We start from the raw sequence: 19,521 nt of genomic DNA on the forward strand, positions 1-19,521 counted from the left end.
GTTTGTCTCTAGAGGTTCTGCTGCCACCTCATCCGTGAAACTTACTAATCCACCATGGCATTCAAGTCAGTTATGATGCAGAAAACTGTCAATTTCACGTGCATGATAATAGCTGCTATTTCAAATGGCCCCTTGATAGGACTGGTTCAGCTATCGGAACAGTTGCACCTACAAAGTCCTACAGAGAATTTCATTGCACTGAAGCAGACATGCTTGCTCCCATGAAAAGATACAAGGTTTGTAAAAAGGAAAGTGATAATTCCTTCACTTTTTACGAGCCCAAGATGGAAATATGAAAAAGCATGTTTGATTTTGTCAGAGGTCTAATGCAGACATAATACTTAATCACAGTTAGTGTGAACCATGGTTTAGTGCCTTAATCCTGATTAAGATACCAAATATACAGTGAAGCCATGGTTTAGCTTGACAAGTCCTGCCCTACCAAAGATATGTATAGAAAGACCCGCTTATCACCTTGCAAGAAGAGAGGTGGGGTTAGTCTCAGCCACACCCATTTGGTGAAATTGTAACATTTAGCCATGGTCAATTCAAATATGCCTTTGCAAACCATGGACAATACTTAATGGTTATTATTGAGGTGTAAAACTTAGCCATGATTAAAAACTTTATGTTTGCAAAGGATCACTCAGTTATCTCACACTTTCTACTAGGTACCAGGGCAAAATTATTATCTTGTTACACTATAATTCCTGTTACCATTTTATCATGCAGCCATATGTGAAGATCTGGAAGAGATCATTCTCAACTGGTAATAGGGACAAAGGAATATAAATGCTATAAATAAATATTGTTCCATCTTGGGAAAGGAAATATTCAAACCTCTCACAAAAAAGGATTACCAATTTTGCTGAAGGTTCTCATTTGGTGGATCCTCAGCCAATACTGGATCTGCAACATTTATAAAAATCTGGGTAACAAATATCAGAATATATGCAGGGGTCCTCAATCCCCCTTCACTTTCTCTGATCTGTGAATTAGGGAGAAAATACTACACTGACCAATTTCAGCGGAGCAGTTCTGTTTCTGCCTTGGCAGAACCTCAAACAAAGTGGTCCTAGTCCTTAGTGGAAACCAGTTGAAAACCTGGCAGTTTCTGGAATATAAACCTTGTTAGGCTTTGCTGAGAACAACCACAGGAATCTGGTGCTTCATATAATGATGCAAACTGATGACATCATAGACCTGTAAAATGCACTAAAAGTTCAGCATGGCATAGATTGGCCAAGGACTATTTCCAGACTGTTTGGGGCTTCACTGCACATGCACAGAAAGCAGACATTGTGTTAATAGCTAAGAAGGAAGCTACTTTTTGAAGGTTTGGGAGGTGAAACAAACTCTAATCAAGTTAGTCACATAAGGCATAATTATATGATGCACAAACTCATAATCTAGAACAAAACCCAAGGCCACTCCTTTTTCATGGATAGGTTTAGGCTAAACAGCTTTTGATTTGGGGAAGCCAGACAGGAAGAGGGGCAGCGATCTTTTAGGCCTGGCCTACCTGATACAGATGACCACATTCCTGGCTGGTGAAATAATTCTAACAAAAGTACTTGCTACAAGTACTGATCATTGCAAATGATATGCACTGTATGGTGTAAAGGATTAAAAAAAAGTTTTCCATCACAATGTGTTTTCCCCCCGCCCTCTCCTTTCTTGGAGCTCTGGAGGTTTCATATCCCATGCATCATTGCTAGCTAACTAAAGGAAGTTGGAGAAGGCATTATTTTGAAGGAGAACCATAGATATACAGACAGCTAGATAGTGTCCCTTCTTTCAGATAGTTTGGAATCAGAACCCTGCAGCCAACAGAAACTAAAAGCTGCATTCCTGGGAGCATAATGCAAAACTTCTAATTGCCATGGCCTATAAAGATCATATGAAATCATCACAGAATTCCTGAGATCTCAAGCTACCATCTCCACACAGCAAATGCATGGGGGAACTCCTATAAACAAACATGCCATGTGAGAACAGAAATCTTCCCGTGATAACTGTATCGTCTAGACTAGACCTTATGCATACAGAGCCAGATGACATCATTAAACCTCCCTGCCCCACTGAAGTTCCCTATTTTTTTAACAGAGGGAGAAGCTTCTCACATGCAATCCTCTACACAAGGAGATGACTTCATTAAAATAACTATGAATCCCGAGAAAAAAAATCTTTATTTGGTGCTTCCATAAGGCTCTGGATTGGAGGGACAGCATCATGGGAATTTTGATTTGGTGATTCATGAGAGGTTGATTTAAACATCTTAAAGTACAGTTTTCACAAAGCCACAAAATTATACTTCTTTCATCTTTTTAAACCAACCAACCAACAAAACCTGGGAACAGCATGATGGGAGAGTTATACTTACCATAAAAATAACAATAAGTATGAGACAGATCCCCACAATAATTAGGAATGGGATCAGGTAGTACTCCAAAGGGAGGTTGAACTCTGGGATTAACACAATGTGACCTCTATAAAGGGGAAAAAGGAAGACAAATTGATTTTCAAATGGTTTAAACTCTTGTCAAGTACATTTTCCTTACAAAAGAAACTTCAGAGCTACATTGAGAATGAAATCAACATCTTTGGACACCCAAGAGATATGGGGTCCTATGACTCGGCTTTACTAATTGAGGAGTCTTCTTCTGACAGAGTCGTCTTCTGACAGAGGAAGCCTACAGAATCAAGTGTTCATCAGTCAAAGCAAGACTCCTCTCTTAGCTGAAGGGAGTTTCGGATGTAACCCAGAGTCTTATATGTTTAAAAATATTCAACCTATTCTTTAAATTAGTTTACTCTGATAACAATTAACACTATGTTCACCACAATAAGAACTCATCCTCGTTGTGCGCACATAACTGGAAAAGTTTTTTTGGTATTGGACAAGCGTCACACCTGTTGGGTCCATTTTTCATTGCCACAGTAAGCAGATCTGATATCCGCAAAATAAATCATTCTATGGTTGATCTCAGATATGTTTAAATACTTCAATAAAATGGAATAAAAACATTTCCCCGAACAATAAACTTTTGCATACCCATTCTCATATGTGAATTCTTCTTTAAGGGAATTAGCAGATGATTCACCAATAAAGACAGATGGAATGTCAATCTTCTTTAAAACATCAACTATTTAAAAAGAAAGAAAAAAGAAGGAAAGGACTAACCATTACATATAGAACTAATTTATTTTCAGTTGTTGAAACATAAGCAAAGCACTGTGCAGACACCTTCTAATACAGGGGATTCACACAGTAACGCACAGTCCAATACTTTATTTGAATGATAAGAGTTTTAATGAATGTCATTTTAAAAACCCTCTTTCCTTCCAATACAGCAGTTTCTAAAGGCTTCTATGCACCAACATAGAGTCCGAATATTCTATATATTTCAGAGATCAAAAAGCATTATTTAATACCTGTTTTTTCATGTAAAGTATCAGTGCACACTGAGCACCTTAAAAGAAATCTAAATACTATGCTAACAATGCATTCCTCAGAAGAGTTACTCCAGTCTAAGCCCATTGAAATGAATGGGCTTCAACTGGAGTAACTCTGAGGAATGCACTGTAAGTTATCTTTCTTGTCTCTTCCTCACAAAACAGCTCTATTCTTCCTTCTTCTATGGCTCTCTAGTTCAGAACACCACTGCCTCCTGTCCACCTTTGAAAAAGGGTGGATACCCCTCTTTCAAACAACAGATGTACATTGGAGGTCTGTAATGTGAGAGTTCTGTTTCAGCTGTGATATGTTTGTGGTGGGGAAGTATGCCTACTTGTTGTTCTTATTCTTCCTGAACCTGCATCAAGTCCAAGGCACTCTGAGAATAGTTTCCAAAATAGCTGTTCTGTACAGTCAAATATCCTTTCCTGAGATGGTGTTAAGCATGGAAAGCATTTCAATGCTTGCCAATCCTGCTGTTACCAGGGATGTGTTGATGTTAGCCTGCATATTTTTCATAGAGTTGGGTACTGGAGTGAGAGAGCATTCAAGCATGACTGCTTCTGTGTGGACAGCCACTGTAAGAAAAGGGATTTTCTGCCGTCTGCATGCAGAAACAGCAGTTTCTGAAACTGTTTCAAAGCAGATGTGAAGGAGGTGCAAGAAGGAAAGTAACAGGAACAAGAGCCTCCTACACTTCCCTGCTTAGAATTTCTCCATATCCTTTTAAAGCTCCAATCTGCACATGCAAGTCCATCACCTCTATGGGTTTTCATTGTGCCTGGACAGCCATTTTGGATCTAAAAACTCATTTTTAAAACACCAATATTAAAGCAAGATGTGAAAAGTGGCTCTAAAAGGACAGCACATACAGGATGTTTGTAACAGTGTCTCCTCTTCAAAGCAAAGAACCAATCCCAGCTTTTCTCTACCTTCTTGTTACAGGAAGTGCTTCAAAAGCCTTAAATTTGATTAATTTTGCAAATTAAAAAAAAATTCAGTGACCAGCTTGGAACTCTGTTTCCCGTTTGGAACTATGACTCTTTCATGGGCAATAAAAAGTGATCCATTATATTGTAAAATGATTAAAATCACTTTACTGCCTATCCTTTATTTTCTGCATTTTTGCAAAATCAAATTAAGTAAAACAAATTAGGCTGGGATGTCACAAAGTGCCAACAACATGTAACAAGGGTTCCCAACCTTGTTGAGCCTGTGGGCACCTTTGGAATTCTGACACGGGGTGGTGGGCGCAACCACAAAGTGGTCGCCACAGGAGACAGAGCGACACACACATGCATGAGCACACAGAGGAAGCCCAAGGACAGAGGACAAGAGTAGTAACTTTTTAAAAATACATTGGGAATAAAAGAGTGAGAAAAAGAATAAAACCAACACTGTGGGGGCAGCTGCCACCGAAACAAATTTATTTTAATCTGCACAGCCAATTAGATCTGCAATGGCCAATTAGAAACCCTGCTGGGCAGCAGCCCCATCTGGCCCCACCCACTTTCTAAAACACTTGGTGGGCACTATGAAATGTGCTGACAAGCACCATGGCGCCCACAGGCCCACACTGGGGATCCGTGGTCTTGGTATTTTCTTTCCTGACGTTTCACCAGCAGCTGTGGCCGGCATCTTCAGAGGAGTAACACTGAAGGACAGTGTCTCTCAGTGTCAAGTATGTAGGAAGAGTAATATATAGTCAGAAAGGGGTTGGGTTTGAGCTGAATCATTGCATGGCTATGGCTATTGTTGACTGTAGTCTTTGTTAGTCTGGAGGTTTTCAAGGCTTGGCTTCCTGTCATGAAAACCTCCAGACTAACAAAGACTACAGTCAACAATAGCCATGCAGATTAGCTTTGGATTTCACACATTAACAGATCACTTCAGGATACAATGGTTCTATATTAACATACCACACCCTCATTAGCACATTATCTTGATACTTACAGGACAATGGTTAGCACATTACCTTTGTTACTTTTTGCAGGACAATGATTCAGCTCAAACCCAACCCCTTTCGGACTATATATTACTCTTCCTACACACTTGACACTGAGAGACACTGTCCTTCAGTGTTACTCCTCTGAAGATGCCGGCCACAGCTGCTGGTGAAACGTCAGGAAAGAAAATACCAAGACCACGGTTACACAGCCCGGATAACCTACGAGAACCATTATTCTATACTTCTTGGGCTTTCTCACTCACAGGGTGGCATATGCAACATTCACCCCAGAAGTCAAAAAGTCCAACAGTTGGATATGCCTGCTGTATGAAAATTGAGGACACAGTTTGGGCCACTTCTGGTGTATTCCAGGGCTGGGGACCGTTCAGAATATTTTGGAATCTCAGGCAGCAGAGAAGTATGGGCACTGGGAATAGTATGCTATTTTAGCTTTTTAAAAACTCTGTTATATATTTAAAACTGTTGCCTGATAGTCTAGAAAGGATTATCATGAGAGACATCAGTACACCAACGTTTTTACCCCATTAACACACCGAAGCAAGAAGACTGCTTTGTACAAGACACATAACCCCATATAGGTGCAAATACAACAAGTTAAAGGCAAAATAGATGCTGTTGGCTAAGCTGAGAACAAGATTTTTAATTTCTGTCGGACAAATTTTCCAGCTGCTTTTCTTGGGAGAACAGAATGGTTATCAAGCACAAGTGAACTGATACCTGTACTTACTGTCTTTGGATCCCATGCTAATGAGTTCATCGGAATCAACATTGTGAACTATGGCTGCTTTATAGCCAGCTCTTTGAGCATTCAAAACCTGCAAGCCACACAAAAGTATGTTAATGAAGTAACTGCTTTTAACGTCGCTACTATACTTTTTTCACTTTGTGCATACTGTCAACCCACTGTTATTACACACAATGCCCATCATTATGAGTGTGTGTGTGTAGGCAGGTAGATAGGCTGGTAGGACATTTTTCCCATTAAAAGCCCCTTGATGATACACCAAGAGCAGGACTTTATGTTATTTTTAAAAAATTTGTATGCCACCTTTCCACCCAACTTAGGGTCCCCAAGGCAGTGAACAATCAAAATACCACCCCCCAAGGAATGAATGACAGTGACATTCACTTCTATGAGAGAAATTAAAAGGCCTGAACGCAGGGATACCAGTAGAGTGGGAGCTAAACATACTCCCTGCTGCTGGGAAAAGCAGCTTCATGAGTGAAGAGCAAGCTCGGCCTTCTGTCTTCGTCTTCCTTTTTATTTTCACCTCTAAAAATTATCAAGAGCTACTGAGACCCAAGCCTATTCCTAGCTACCTAATCCTCTCATGGGTTGGTTTGATGGTGCCAGAGCATGATGGAACCTTGGGGAATGGTTTTCACGGAAAGATTTCATGGAACTTATGAATACAACATTCTTTTCAGTCTTGATGCTTGTCCTTACACAAATACTGTAAATTAGCTTGCTATTACTTCTCATGTTACAGAAAGTTCTATGCTGCACACAGACTGAGACTCAGGTTCAAATCAAGCCAGGAATCCATAGAATCACACTAGTTGTCATACTTAAGATTTTGGGGGGATTGTAATTATTTGTATCCAGGCACTGTTTTCCGCTAGTAGAAGGGCTCTTGTGTCAGAAGAGGAGGGAGAAATTTTAACCAATTCCCCTCTCCCACTACAGATTCCCCACTTTGCCTCCATGCTATCTGTGAGGGTCCCTTGACTACCTGGAACAGAATTTCGGGGCACTCAATAGGCTGCAGCAGGAGAAGGGAAGCAGGAAACACTCATCTGTGAGCTTTGCTCCACTTGTGGTTTGCTGAATGCATTCCTAAGGCTTCAATAATTCAGTATACCTACCTGACAGGGCTTTCTTTTTGCTCCCAGTCCCCAGCAACAGCCTCTCTCACAACACAGCAAAATGCTTTTGTCTAACAAGGCTGTGATATGACACAATGGCTGATACTCAAAGAACTGTCAGGAATCCCACTTGAAGCTACCATAAAGCCACTGGGTAAGACAAGAGTTCTCTGAATTATGGCCTATGTTTCAGGTATCCTGCCCTGGCTTTCTTTTCTTATAAAAATCAAGTGAACATTTTAGAATGGAGAAGAATTTAGGCCGAAGATGCCAAACAGACAGATGTGTGATGCAGTGGAACATGGATCAGGTATTTTTTTTAGTTTTCCCCAGTACGTATTGTTAGAAATAAAATTCTAATTAATAATTTAAAGAACACCTATTCAATTAACTAATTTGAATATGGTAGACATAAGACCACCGTCATGAACACAATAAATTCTAAATGAATCCTATGACTTCAGTAGAGCTCTATCACACTTTTAGAGCCTTTCCACATGATAACCCTTCTTTTTTCTGCTGCTGTTAAACCTGTACAATCATTGATTCAGCCCCATTTGTGTGTTGTCTGGTCCAGTGATTAATCTCCCCCGCATCAGTGTATGTTTCACACACACACTTTTATCCCTGTGTTTCATACATCAACAAAAATGACGCTGTAAGCCCCTGTGTCTGGATGATATGTGGTTTGTAATGTGAAATTAATTAAGCACTGGACACTAACTATCCCAGAGAAAATTGTTTGGCTCCCACCAACTCAAGTTTACCTGATTTCCCTTCTAATTATAGCCCCTTATTATAGGGGGTTGTGTAGGTCAGAGAAGCTGAGAGTAATAGCGTAAGGAGTTTAGACTCTGTCAAGAGGCTAAACTCCTAGCAGAGTCACTCAAGGAGGAATAGTCGCAGCTAATTTAAGACTCTGTCAAGAGGCTAAACTCCAAGCAGAGTCACTCAAGGAGGAATAGTCGCAGCTGAGACACCAGACTAAGATGCATCCACCCCCTTCAGAAATCAACGGCTGCATCAGCAGAAGTGAAGGACAGTTCAATGATGATGGGGGCAGATGAATCCTTGAACGGTAACTACTCGGCAGCAGAAGTAAAGTGACAACCGCTGAGGATCTTTTATAGACAATGGCAGTGACACTTCAACTAACCCTGGTTAGTAGTGCACAGAAGAAAGCAATGGTAAACCACTTCTGATACTCACTCACCGTATATACTCGCGTATAAGCCGAGTTTTTCAGCCCAAAAAAAGGGCTGAAAAAGCCGAACTCGGCTTATACGCAGGTCAATACGGTAGAGGGGGGAGGAAGGAGGGGGGAACTTACCGCCGTCACCGCCGCCAGGCCCGCACACCTTTCCCCGGCCGGCAGCGGCCTTCCTGGGGAAAGGAGGGCCCGGGAGGCCGGTGGGAGGGCGACCTGGGGCAGGGGCGAGATCATCCCTGCGCTCTAAAATGGCGGCCGCCGTTTTAGAGCGCAGCATTGCCGGTAAAGGGAATTTCTTATTGACCCTCAGCTTATACGCGGGTCAATAAGAAATTCCCTTTTCTGGCCTCAAATTTGGGGGGTCGGCTTATACCCGAGTATATACGGTACCTCAAAAACCCTATGATGAGACTATCCAAAATGAAAGAAAGCAGATGATTTTATACATGGACATCACTGGATGGCCAATACAGAAATAGATTACAGAAGCAGAAGACAGAAAGGCTCTATTATTTCTGCTAAATCAAGACCAGGAGCTGATTGTGGTACAGACTATGAATTATAAATACTGAAAATCAGAAAAAAAGCTGAAGAAAAAACACCAAAACATTCATAGTGCCAAAATATAATCTAAACAACATTCCCGGAGTGTTTAAAGAGTTTACTAAGCTCAAATGGATGTGTACCAAAAGAACTATGGGTTGAAACCAGATATAGTATTAAGAAAGAATGCACAAAGACTATTCTTGTAGCTTCAAAAATGAAAAGCCTCAATGGATGACTGATGAAACTCTTAAAATTGCGAAAGGCAAAAGTAAAAGGTGACAGAAGCAAAAGGTGACAGAAACAGAATCAAAAGTCTAAATGCAACGTCCCAGTAACTCGCACATAGAGACAAAGAGAACTATTATAATAACAAGTGTAAAGAAATAGAAAAAAACAACTCTGTTCCACAAGCTCCAAAAAATCAAAGGGAAGTTTAAAGCCCAATTAGGCATTCAGGAAGAACAACACGGAAATATATTAACTGAACAGGACAAAATAAAGGAAAGATGAGAACAATACAATGAAGAACTATACAGAAGAGATGAAGGGATGTCAAGATTCCTTCCAAGAAGACTCTTTTGAAGAAGATCCTGCAGGTTTAGAAAATGAAGTGAATGCACTCAAAGCAATTGGGAGAAACAAATCACGAGGAATAGATGGGATATCAATAGAGCTATTTCAAGCCATGGAAACAGGGTCCATTAAAATTTTAACAAGAATATGCCAACAGATATAGAAAACAAAACAATGGTCAACAGACTGGAAATGCTCAATCTACATTTCAATTCCAAAAAAGAGAGAACCCAAAGACTGCAGCAACTGTTGGACCATCGCAATTTCTCACACAAGTAAAGTGATGCTCAAAATCTTACAACAAAGGCTGTTATCTTAATATGGGCTCACTAAGCTCTCCCCTTTAAAGCTTCAACTGCAAAAGTTACACCATGCTTTCTGCCCAATACTGTATCTGTAACTGGAAGGCAGAAAATTGGTCACCGCTGATCACACCTGGGTGCCTTCCCAGACTAAGCTACTGTAAGGCTCCCTTGAAGAAAATTAACTTCAGCTATTATGGAATGCTGCTGTTCAACTATTAAAATCATCACTAGCATTCCTCTCTCTATTGGCTGCCAATTTACTTTTTGAGACCAATTCAAGGTGCTGGTTCTAATATTTAACTGTCCTAGGACCATGCTTATCTCAGGAACATCACCTCCTGTATGAATTCCTCCCATACAAAGATCTATTAGTGAAATCCTGCCATGCGTTCTATGGCAAAGCAAGACTGACAAGCTTTCCTAGACTGCTTTTGAAATTTAATATTGAGAAAGCAGCAGAAAAAATCTTTTACAGCTATGTTAATTTGAGCTTCCATAAGGGTATAGGAAATATGCAAAGTTCCTAAATCAGCTGCAAAAATAAGAAGTGACAATCAAGTCTTGGCTCAACTGCAGACACCCCCCATGCACCTATTATTCATTACAAATAAAAATGTTTTCATACCACATCATTATTTAAAATTCCACATTTAGTTATTTAATTCCTAATTTACTCTCTGAAAGATGCTCAATGTTTCCTGTCAAGAATTCACAGTGATTGAAAAACAGTGCCATAGAGAACTGTGTATTTTCAAACATCAGCTCGTGCATACTTTCCAGTAAGGAGTTTGAAGAGACTGCTATTGTTTCCCAGCCTATTGATTTAATTCTCAGATGCAATTTCAGCAACTATTTGCTGTGTCTAGCTGCTGTGTCATCACCAACTGCCTGTTACTTCTATTACTGGATAATTTTCAACATGCCTCGGGCTTAATAGGCATTCCTCAAGCACAAGTAATCCAACTCCCACTACTAACAGTGTCCTGTGAAGTCAAATCACATTTCTTTAGGCATGTGCTGTCCAACTGGATATGTCAGTAAAATCAGACCTACACTGAAGCTTTCTGTTACAATAGGTTAAGTGTAGTGCACTCTTTCCCATTATGGTCTCAATCACAACCGTTATCTTTCCTAAAGGAAAGGACACACATCCCTGCATTTCTGTAGTTCATGACGCTACAATCATCTAAATCATTTGGAAGATGTAAAGGTAATTCTACCGCATGCAGCACGGGGGGGGCGGGGGGAACACTTCTGTTGCTATAACTTAGGTTCCTACAGCTGCAGTAGGAAATATTACAATAAACTTTCTCAATCTATTGTGTCTTCCACATGGGTTATCTACCCCAATTTCAATGCTTTTGGGAAAGGAGTTTTTTCCCCTCCGCTTCCCCACAGCATCATAGCATATCCATGCATCTCTGGGGTTTTCCCAGTTTTTCTCCAATGTTTCCCAAACCCCTTTTCCTGTGAAGTTTTGGGGTAGTTTGCAGAAAAGCAAGGATGGCAGCTGTGTGGGTAGATTTTCCCAGTCCTGCTAGGATTGCCAGGTCCCTCTTTGCCACTGGCAGGAGGTTTCTGAGGCGGAGTCTGAGAAGGGCAGGGTTTGGGGAGGGACTTCAACGCCATAGACTCCAATTGCCAAAGTGGCCATTTTCTCCAGGTGAACTGATCTCTATCGGCTGGAGATCAATTGTAATAGCAGGAGATCTCCAGCTACTACCTGGAGGTCGGTAACCCTAGGTCCTGCCCATATGGCAGCCATTTTTTCTGCTCCAGTCTCCACAGTGGCCATTTTCTCCACCACGCCACTGCAGGGCTTTTTGGGTTTTTTAACTGACAAATTACTACTGTTACATCAATCTATCAGATTCTCTGAATTCCAAGTTTCATTTTTTATTTCATTTTTTTAAAAATTAATGTTCTAGGCCACTTTTGTTGCAGATGTAGGAGAAAGGCAATCTGCCACAACGGCAGGAGCTAGAGACTTAATTTTTTTAAAATGAAAGCTAGGAATTCAGAGATCCTAATACACATATTGATATGATGTTATAAGAATAGCATTTTTTAAAATCTGGAAAAGCCCTGGTAGTTCATGGGCGGGGGCTGCTACCAGGGACTATGAAAGGGAAACCTGCCATACAGAAACTGTTGCTGCTACGCTGTATCGTCAGCTACAGCAGCAATGAAGAAACTAGACAACCCCGTCCACATGTGGAAAATACCTAAGAGACAGGGGGGGAAAACACCAACGTGACATTTAGGCATCAAAAACACATCAGAAATGTGTACGTATTCATTAAATTTGTAGGATACTCTTAAAAACAAATGCAAACTTTATTCTGAAACCACAACAACTTCAATTTTCAGTGCTTTTAAAAATGTTACCTACCTTTATGTCAAAGTTGCAATCAAGTCTTCTGATTAATACAATAAATGTGCGGGAAGAATTGTCTTTCAGGGGCGGAGGAGTGATGGGTTCACATGCATTCTCAGGTTTTGAATTTATCAGAAAACCCTGGAACAACAGTTTGCAAGCATAATTTCGGTTATTAGGTACAGCATGCAGATACAGCAGAAGCTGTGTGACCCATATTTTCACATTCTAGTGTAACTTCTGAAAAGTCTCACACAGTCTGCAGCCAGCAAAAGCAATTTGCATAAATTGGCTTTGGTCACCATGCTAAACTCTTTTAAGCTGGTTATTTCAGAATTGTGTTCACTTTTCTCCTTCATGTTTTTCTAGTAAAAATTCATGTCATGATGAAGCAGCTGATCTCTAAAGTTCCACAGGATTTTGAGCTTTCCTGCTGCCAAAGCCTGGCTTCTCTTAATGAGTTTATACTGGTTTCTTCAGAAGCTCCTCTCATACAAGTCTGCATTCCTTCACAGCATAAAAAGAACTACCATATTAACAGAACCTGCCTCCTCTGCAGAGTGACTCTGGGATTAATTCAGCTCTCTTTGTTGACACAGGTCTGGTGATGCAGAACTATACCAGATTTTAAATTGCCCGGATTTTTTCTTCATTAGGAGAGAGAACAAGATTGTTATCTCAGCTAGAGAAGCGAATGTTAGTTTCAGATGACAGTGTTTAGATTCCTTTTTGATGAAGAGTCAGGAAGAGGGATAACTGACAGTGGGAGAGGACTGAGCCAGGTAACAGGAAGAGTCAATATTGGCAGAATTTCCCCTCTTACAGCTAAAGTTACCCTACTTAAAGTTATCCTCCAAAGGCAGAAGAAGTACTGTTTCTGAAGAGGTAATCTCTACTGCCAGTTTCTCTCTGTGAATTTCTATCATGAACTGCTATCTGTGCTGGATATGTTTTCGGAAACAATCAGCACCTTGCAGTTTAAAATCTGTCAGAACTTTTGAGACTGCAGCTGTCAAGGGCTGCTGCCTTTCTAGGCATATTTCCAGGTCAGCATCCTTGCATGTAGGAAGGATAAAAGAAAGTTACTGCAAACAAAAGCACCTTCGTGGCTAAAGAGACAGAAGAGTCCTCTGGGCTCTACCCGGCAGCCCTATTTCTACAACAGTCCTTTGCATATCACCAATAAGTCAGACGTTATATGCCACTGCTACATGATCACCTCTGAATTTGACAAATTATTTTAACTGAATTTCAGACACTGAATTTTGCACTTATTCTCTGCTAAGAATATAAATATTTTAACAGTATTTATTCAGAGGGTAATCTCTGCCAGAACTAATGCTTATGAACACTGGGAACCTTTGTTGGCAGTTATCTTGCTGTGTTTGGAATGCCCAGAACCCAAGCATTATTTTTTTTAAAAGCTACCTGCCGCACCTATGGCTGACCACATACTGCTTTTCAATTTCTGTATTGTATTATCATAGAGAAGCTATTATAGCGCTCTCTGGTGGACAATACTTGGAAGTTTAGTAACATGCTGAAAAAAGGAAGACTTTAGGCTTCAAACTCCATGGATTTAAATTGTTTAAATTGCAGACCTGACCCTGCTCCAGAAGGGGGCAGGAGGAATAGAAAATGAGTCCACTGCTATGAATGGTGGCATCTGGAGAGAAAAAGGCTAACAAGATTAAAAGTGACCCTAAAAATTATCCTGTTTCAATTGTATACCTGTATTTGGAGCTATCGGTGACTTATTTGATATTACCCAAGTTATTATATAACCAGAAACGTGTCCCTACAACACTAATTAATTATGGATCCTCACTTGGATGCAAGATTCTTTCTAAAGTTTCCTATTGCCCTCCCATGGGGGAGGTAGGAGGGTTATTTTATTGTTATCCCCCTAACCTTATCTGTTCCCAAGAGGCTCTAATAAATCTAAAAAATACAACATAACTGATGTACAATATACAATAAGGAAATGGTATATTCTGATTTTTAAATGATTAATTCTGTGGATAAGGACATTTTTAAATGAGTTTTAGTGTTAATCGTGTACTTTTTTCTACCAACTATGAGTTGAGGTCACAACAAACTATTTCAGTGTTTGACAATTACAGCATATGGGTTGTAGAAATGTAGGGATGCCAAATTCAATCTGATTTGCCCCTCACAGATAAAAGCCAGTGCTCATTTGCCCACTGGATAACAGAACTGTTTTTCATATAAGTTAGGTCACAAACAAACAAATTGAACTTCAGTTATGGATTCAGGCCTAATTTAAGCATGCTTTTATTTTTAAAGGTTAAAGAACGTCAAATTAATTTGTCAAAAGCAAACAAAATGTATCAATGACATGTTAGTAGTAAATTATTGTGGTATGACTTCATCAGTCATGGACATCAGGTGAAGAAGAACCTGGAATTCATATACACTCCTGAGTTCAAAAGAGATTAAATTCTTCTTTAGAAGCCAAGGTATGGTGTGACTTGTAATGACAACTTGTGGAGTATAAGTGAATTACATTTCCAGATCGACTTCACCTGGGCAATAATCCAGCAAAGCACTCAAGTGTGTTCTTAAACATATGCAGTCTCATGAAAGTAATGCTTAAAGTTAAGCATATGGTAAAGTGCTTTGCTGGAGTGGAGCCTGCCAATTTTACAATGTCTTAAAGACAGAATTCCACTAATGATGTAGCTCAGAACAAACATGTTTGTTCTAGTAAATTTTTTAAAGTGCATTAATTCTTCGAATTTCTTCTCCTCAAGCATTCTTTGCTACATTAAGGTATATATGGGGGTTGAGAAACACATATAATAAAAGTACATATGCCAGGTCATGTTGCTTATCTCCCAACATGGCCTTCTGAAATCAGAGAGCATAAAACAGATGTGGTTCCACCACCCAAATTTATGTACAGGAATCTAACAGTGAATGGGAGGAAAAAGTTAAGATGGCAGCTATTGGGCATCTATGGATTTAGAAAATAGCAAGCAGGATCTTGGGAGTGTCATTAGGCTTCTTCACTAATCCTCTTCACCTAAGGTCTGATCACACATGTATGAGAATGAGGTAGAAAGACAGTAGAATTGCCTGGTCTGCTTATGACTGCAGGTGAGGAGGTAATGAAGGTTAGTACTTTGCAATGTTCTTCAATGTAAAGTTCCCTGCAAATAGAAAACCACCACAGCAGGCAAAGAGGAGGAAGGCAGATGATTTCCCCTTACTGTGCTAGCTTTCCATCTACGTGGGAATTTTGTGTGTGTGAAAGAACATTCAAAGCTGGAAACCACTGCTTATAGTCCATTCTCCAACATGTATAAACAAGGCCCAAGTGTCACTGGGGAGGTCAAGTAGCATGGTATAGCCCGATCTCATCAGATCTTGGAAGCTAAGCAGGGTCAGTACTTGGAAGGGAGACCTCCAAGGAAGACTCTGCCGAGGAAGGCAATGGCAAACCACCTCTGCTTACTCACTTGCCTTGAAAACCCTACCGGGGTCGCTGTAAATCAGCTGCGACTTGAAAGCTCTTTACACACACAAGTGTCACTGGTCAGCTGTTCAAGTCGTATGATCACATCTGGCTCTAAGCCAGTACAAATTAAAACAAAAACAAAACCTTACTACAATCCACAAATGTGTGCGCGCTCCAATGGGATCATACAGCCATGCTTCAAAAACAGGGAAAATGACTTCTAGATGCATTTCCCTATAAGTCTGGGCATTTCTATAAAGTCACAAATTTACATCTCTTGATATGCAGACTTTCAGCCATCCAATGCATGTGATACAAAGGAGCTGTAAGTTTTTCCATTCCTTATTCCAAAGAAGTTGCTCCACTTACTGTGGGGTCAACATATGCAGCAGAACTTGCCATCTCTCTCTCTCACACACACACACACACACACTACAGTGCTGAACAATGATGAAAGCAAGGGAATAGCATTTGGCTGTCTGGATCTACATTGTTGGATTTGTTTTAGAGATAGGGTTCTTTTGCTGTTCCCCACCCTTTACCCCCAATCAATTTTGGTCTGCTGCTTTAAATTTTAATAATATCAAGGAAACAAAAATCACATTACTTCAACTGTATTTCCATCACCTTCCTGGCTGCTAGTCAGAGGACACAACTATCAGATAATGCTGCTCGAATTGCCTGTATTTCAGATTTCTTCAGCTCTGTCCCCTTTGTTTTAATAATGATTTTAAATTTATTAAACATAGTATCTCAGCAGCTGAGGTTAGCAAAATTTTGCTGAGCCCCAAGCATTCATCATTCATATTGTGGCATTAATGGAACCACAATTTGGTGTTTCTAAGAAGCATTTATTACATTTAACCTTGAGATAATGACTGCTGCAGATTGTGGTAATCATATTAGCAGGCAGATCTAAGCTAATGTCTAGAAAGGCCAGGACTCTCTTCAAATGTATTACGTTACAAATGCAGGTACAACATATCAGTGCTTACTCCTGCCCTTAAATATTGTGTACAGGGACTTAATAACACAGTTATTGCAAACATACACGCAGTAGTATCTAGTAAAATAAATCAAGTTTTGCATGTATTCCATTCAGTGGATGTTCAGCTGCAGGTAATGCACAAAGCTGAGGAGGATCAGCCTTATGGGAAATCTTGCCAGAATATCCACACTGAAATAACACCCAGTACACTGCCTTTGAGGATGCTGGCAATACAGGTTCAGAACTGGCAGCCTGCATTATCTCTCACTGTTCTCTGCCATGAGCGAATCACAAGTGCAGCAGAGGACTGTGTATACTGCTCTGCCCAGGGCAACCAAGAACAAGTTGGGTCACAGGGATGAGGGATCTGAACAGAAAACGCACCACCCCGCTGCTGGATATGGCCTTTACATCTCCTGTACAAATTTAACAGCTGTAAAAATTCTAACAGTAGAATTTTCAAAGACTGTAGATGACAGGAGAGAAACTGTGAAGACAAAACAAATTGGTCTAGAGGTAATGGGGAATCTAGGAATAATTGATTATACAATAATACCTTTAACGTGGTAAGAATGGTTAGTTTAATGGAGGTACGTAGAACTATCTACAAAACAGACCCCAGACCAGCACCAGACTATAAAACAGCTAGAAAGATAAAGCTCTAATTAAAAGCCTATGTTTTTCCTCAAACAGAACTTTCAGAAACTCGATGGTCATGCAAAGCATAGGCTCTGAGCAACAACTCAGAATTATTTAATTACTTTACTCAACCAAAAGAGGAAGTCCTAAAATTGTGACTCTCTTTTCAGGATTTAGATCGAATGCCCTTAGGATCAAATACACATAAATGATAGCTGCAAGGGTCAACTGCTTCCCAACACAGCCTGTGTCTTTAACTGCAGCATGTCAGACAGAAATTCAGCAGGTATTGCTCTTCCCAAGCAACTGAATTTCAGACTGCTGTACTACTTGTTAAATCTGCAGAGCCTCTGTTCAGAAACAGTGAGAACACGAACACTTCAAGATGAAGATACATGTTAAATACTCATCAGGATGCAAGTTAAAATATCATTTAATTATCCCTATTTTTCTACTTTGCTGTCACTTACCTTTAAGCCTTCTGAGGGCAACCTGTAGCCAAACCTTGCTGGTAAGTCATCAAATGTCTGCGTTGTATTTTCAAAATTATACTGTAAACAAAAGAAACACATGTCAGATCTGAAACCACATATGTCGCAACCTAGAAGACATTTGTACAAAATCATACAATTAAGTATATGAATAGCATATGATAGATTTCCATCATGTGACTCCTCCAACATTCACTAGCATCCTATCTGATCTCAGGAAGAACAGATTCTCATGCCCCAAAATATACCTTCTTGCCCAAAGCCTAACAGCGTTCCTTGACTCACCTACTAACCTATATTAGTTTTAGTTCCTCATACAGCTCAATCACATTAAAATCCCCAAGATTCCCAATACCCACAGAAGTTTGGCATGACCTACATTCTACAAAGTGTTGGAAAATGCTCTAATACCTTATCAATACTGTGAATTATGATCCTACTGTAAAGAAAAACATTAATAAAAAAATAATGTCAAATGGGGGGATCCTCTAGACATGCCTTACCTATGAAGTGATACCATTATTTTTTAATCTCCCCCCCCCCACGTCAATGCCTCAGAAAAACCAAAAGCTTTAACAAAATCCTATAATTGTGCAATACATATAACTGTTTTACCTGCAACCTTTCCTTTGTCTCTGGCCAATGAATGAACACAATAAAACCCATTTGGTAGGAAAGAAGCTTCACCATTTAGGAAACTTATACCAGAGCTAGCTGAAATCATATTATAGTACATTCATGGCAGTGAAGCCTTGCCATTAACAAAGGTTGTCATCAGACAGGGAGACCGGCATTGCCAACAGGGCTGGAGAAAGAGTCCTGTCCCTTTAACAGAGGCTTAAAGTGTAGAAATGGGCAATTGAAGTATTTTGTGGTATGGAGGAAAATAACATCACCAGGTAAATAACATCCCATTATGCCTCTATGAAAGGGACATTTTTTCCAGGCCAGTTAGCAACCCTAAAGGGGAATGGGAGGGAGCTGTTTTGTCCACTATGGAAAATAAGAGGCTGGACTAGATGGACCTCTGCTATGATCCAGTAGGTCCCTCAAGATGTCACTATGATCTCTCTTTGTCTGACTCTCTGTATCACCCTCAATTGTTTAGTAGAGAGGCAAATGTATGCTTTTCCACTTCAGCACTTTCATTCACAATTTCTAGGGCTCAGACTGGCGCTAAAATCCTAGGTTTATTCACATTGAGTCAACAAATGAAGCCCAGAGCAGGACACTTCTTTCCCCCTCAGTGGCTTGGGCTTGCTTTCTTTTTGTGTATTTTGAGTGTGACTACATATCCTCTACTTCCTAGAAAGCAGTAACACAAGGAAAGTGTGCATGCTGAAGAGGGACATAATAGTGATGACTAGTGAGATGGCGGGTCTGAAGGTAAATATCCTACACTGCTGTGGGCAGGAAGGGCTCTGTGGATGCTGGTATCAACAAAGTGGGCTGGACATGCAAGGGGAATTTTGAAAAATTTAGGCTAAGAAACCCCCAAAAAGCAGAAGTTTGGAAAGGAAGCCCCGAATTTTTACATACCAAGAACAGCAATCAAAACTTTACCTACTAGACCACTATTTATATTTTGTTGTTTACGTTATTTATAGTCCATCTTTCTC

The 19,521-nt window shown here is 40.1% G+C and overlaps 1 protein-coding gene across 2 annotated transcripts in view; it reads right to left on the minus strand.

Moving 5' to 3' along the window:
• The window catches only part of RNF13 (ring finger protein 13), a 47,294-nt gene that overhangs the window by 12,868 nt on the left and 14,905 nt on the right, over positions 1-19,521 (minus strand). The window contains exons 3-7 of one of the 2 annotated variants that reach the window (XM_056849464.1): positions 17,882-17,962; positions 12,319-12,444; positions 6,154-6,241; positions 3,056-3,146; positions 2,384-2,489 (exon numbers count right to left, since the gene is read on the minus strand). In XM_056849464.1, coding sequence (XP_056705442.1) covers positions 2,384-2,489; positions 3,056-3,146; positions 6,154-6,241; positions 12,319-12,444; positions 17,882-17,962 — 492 coding nt within the window. Of the gene's footprint in view, positions 1-2,383; positions 2,490-3,055; positions 3,147-6,143; positions 6,242-12,318; positions 12,445-17,881; positions 17,963-19,521 lie in introns of those variants that run through there. The other variant, XM_056849466.1, reaches the window with a different exon arrangement.

The sequence above is a fragment of the Euleptes europaea genome, chromosome 5, assembly GCF_029931775.1.
Source record: "Euleptes europaea isolate rEulEur1 chromosome 5, rEulEur1.hap1, whole genome shotgun sequence".
NCBI classification, from domain to species: Eukaryota; Metazoa; Chordata; class Lepidosauria; order Squamata; family Sphaerodactylidae; genus Euleptes; species Euleptes europaea.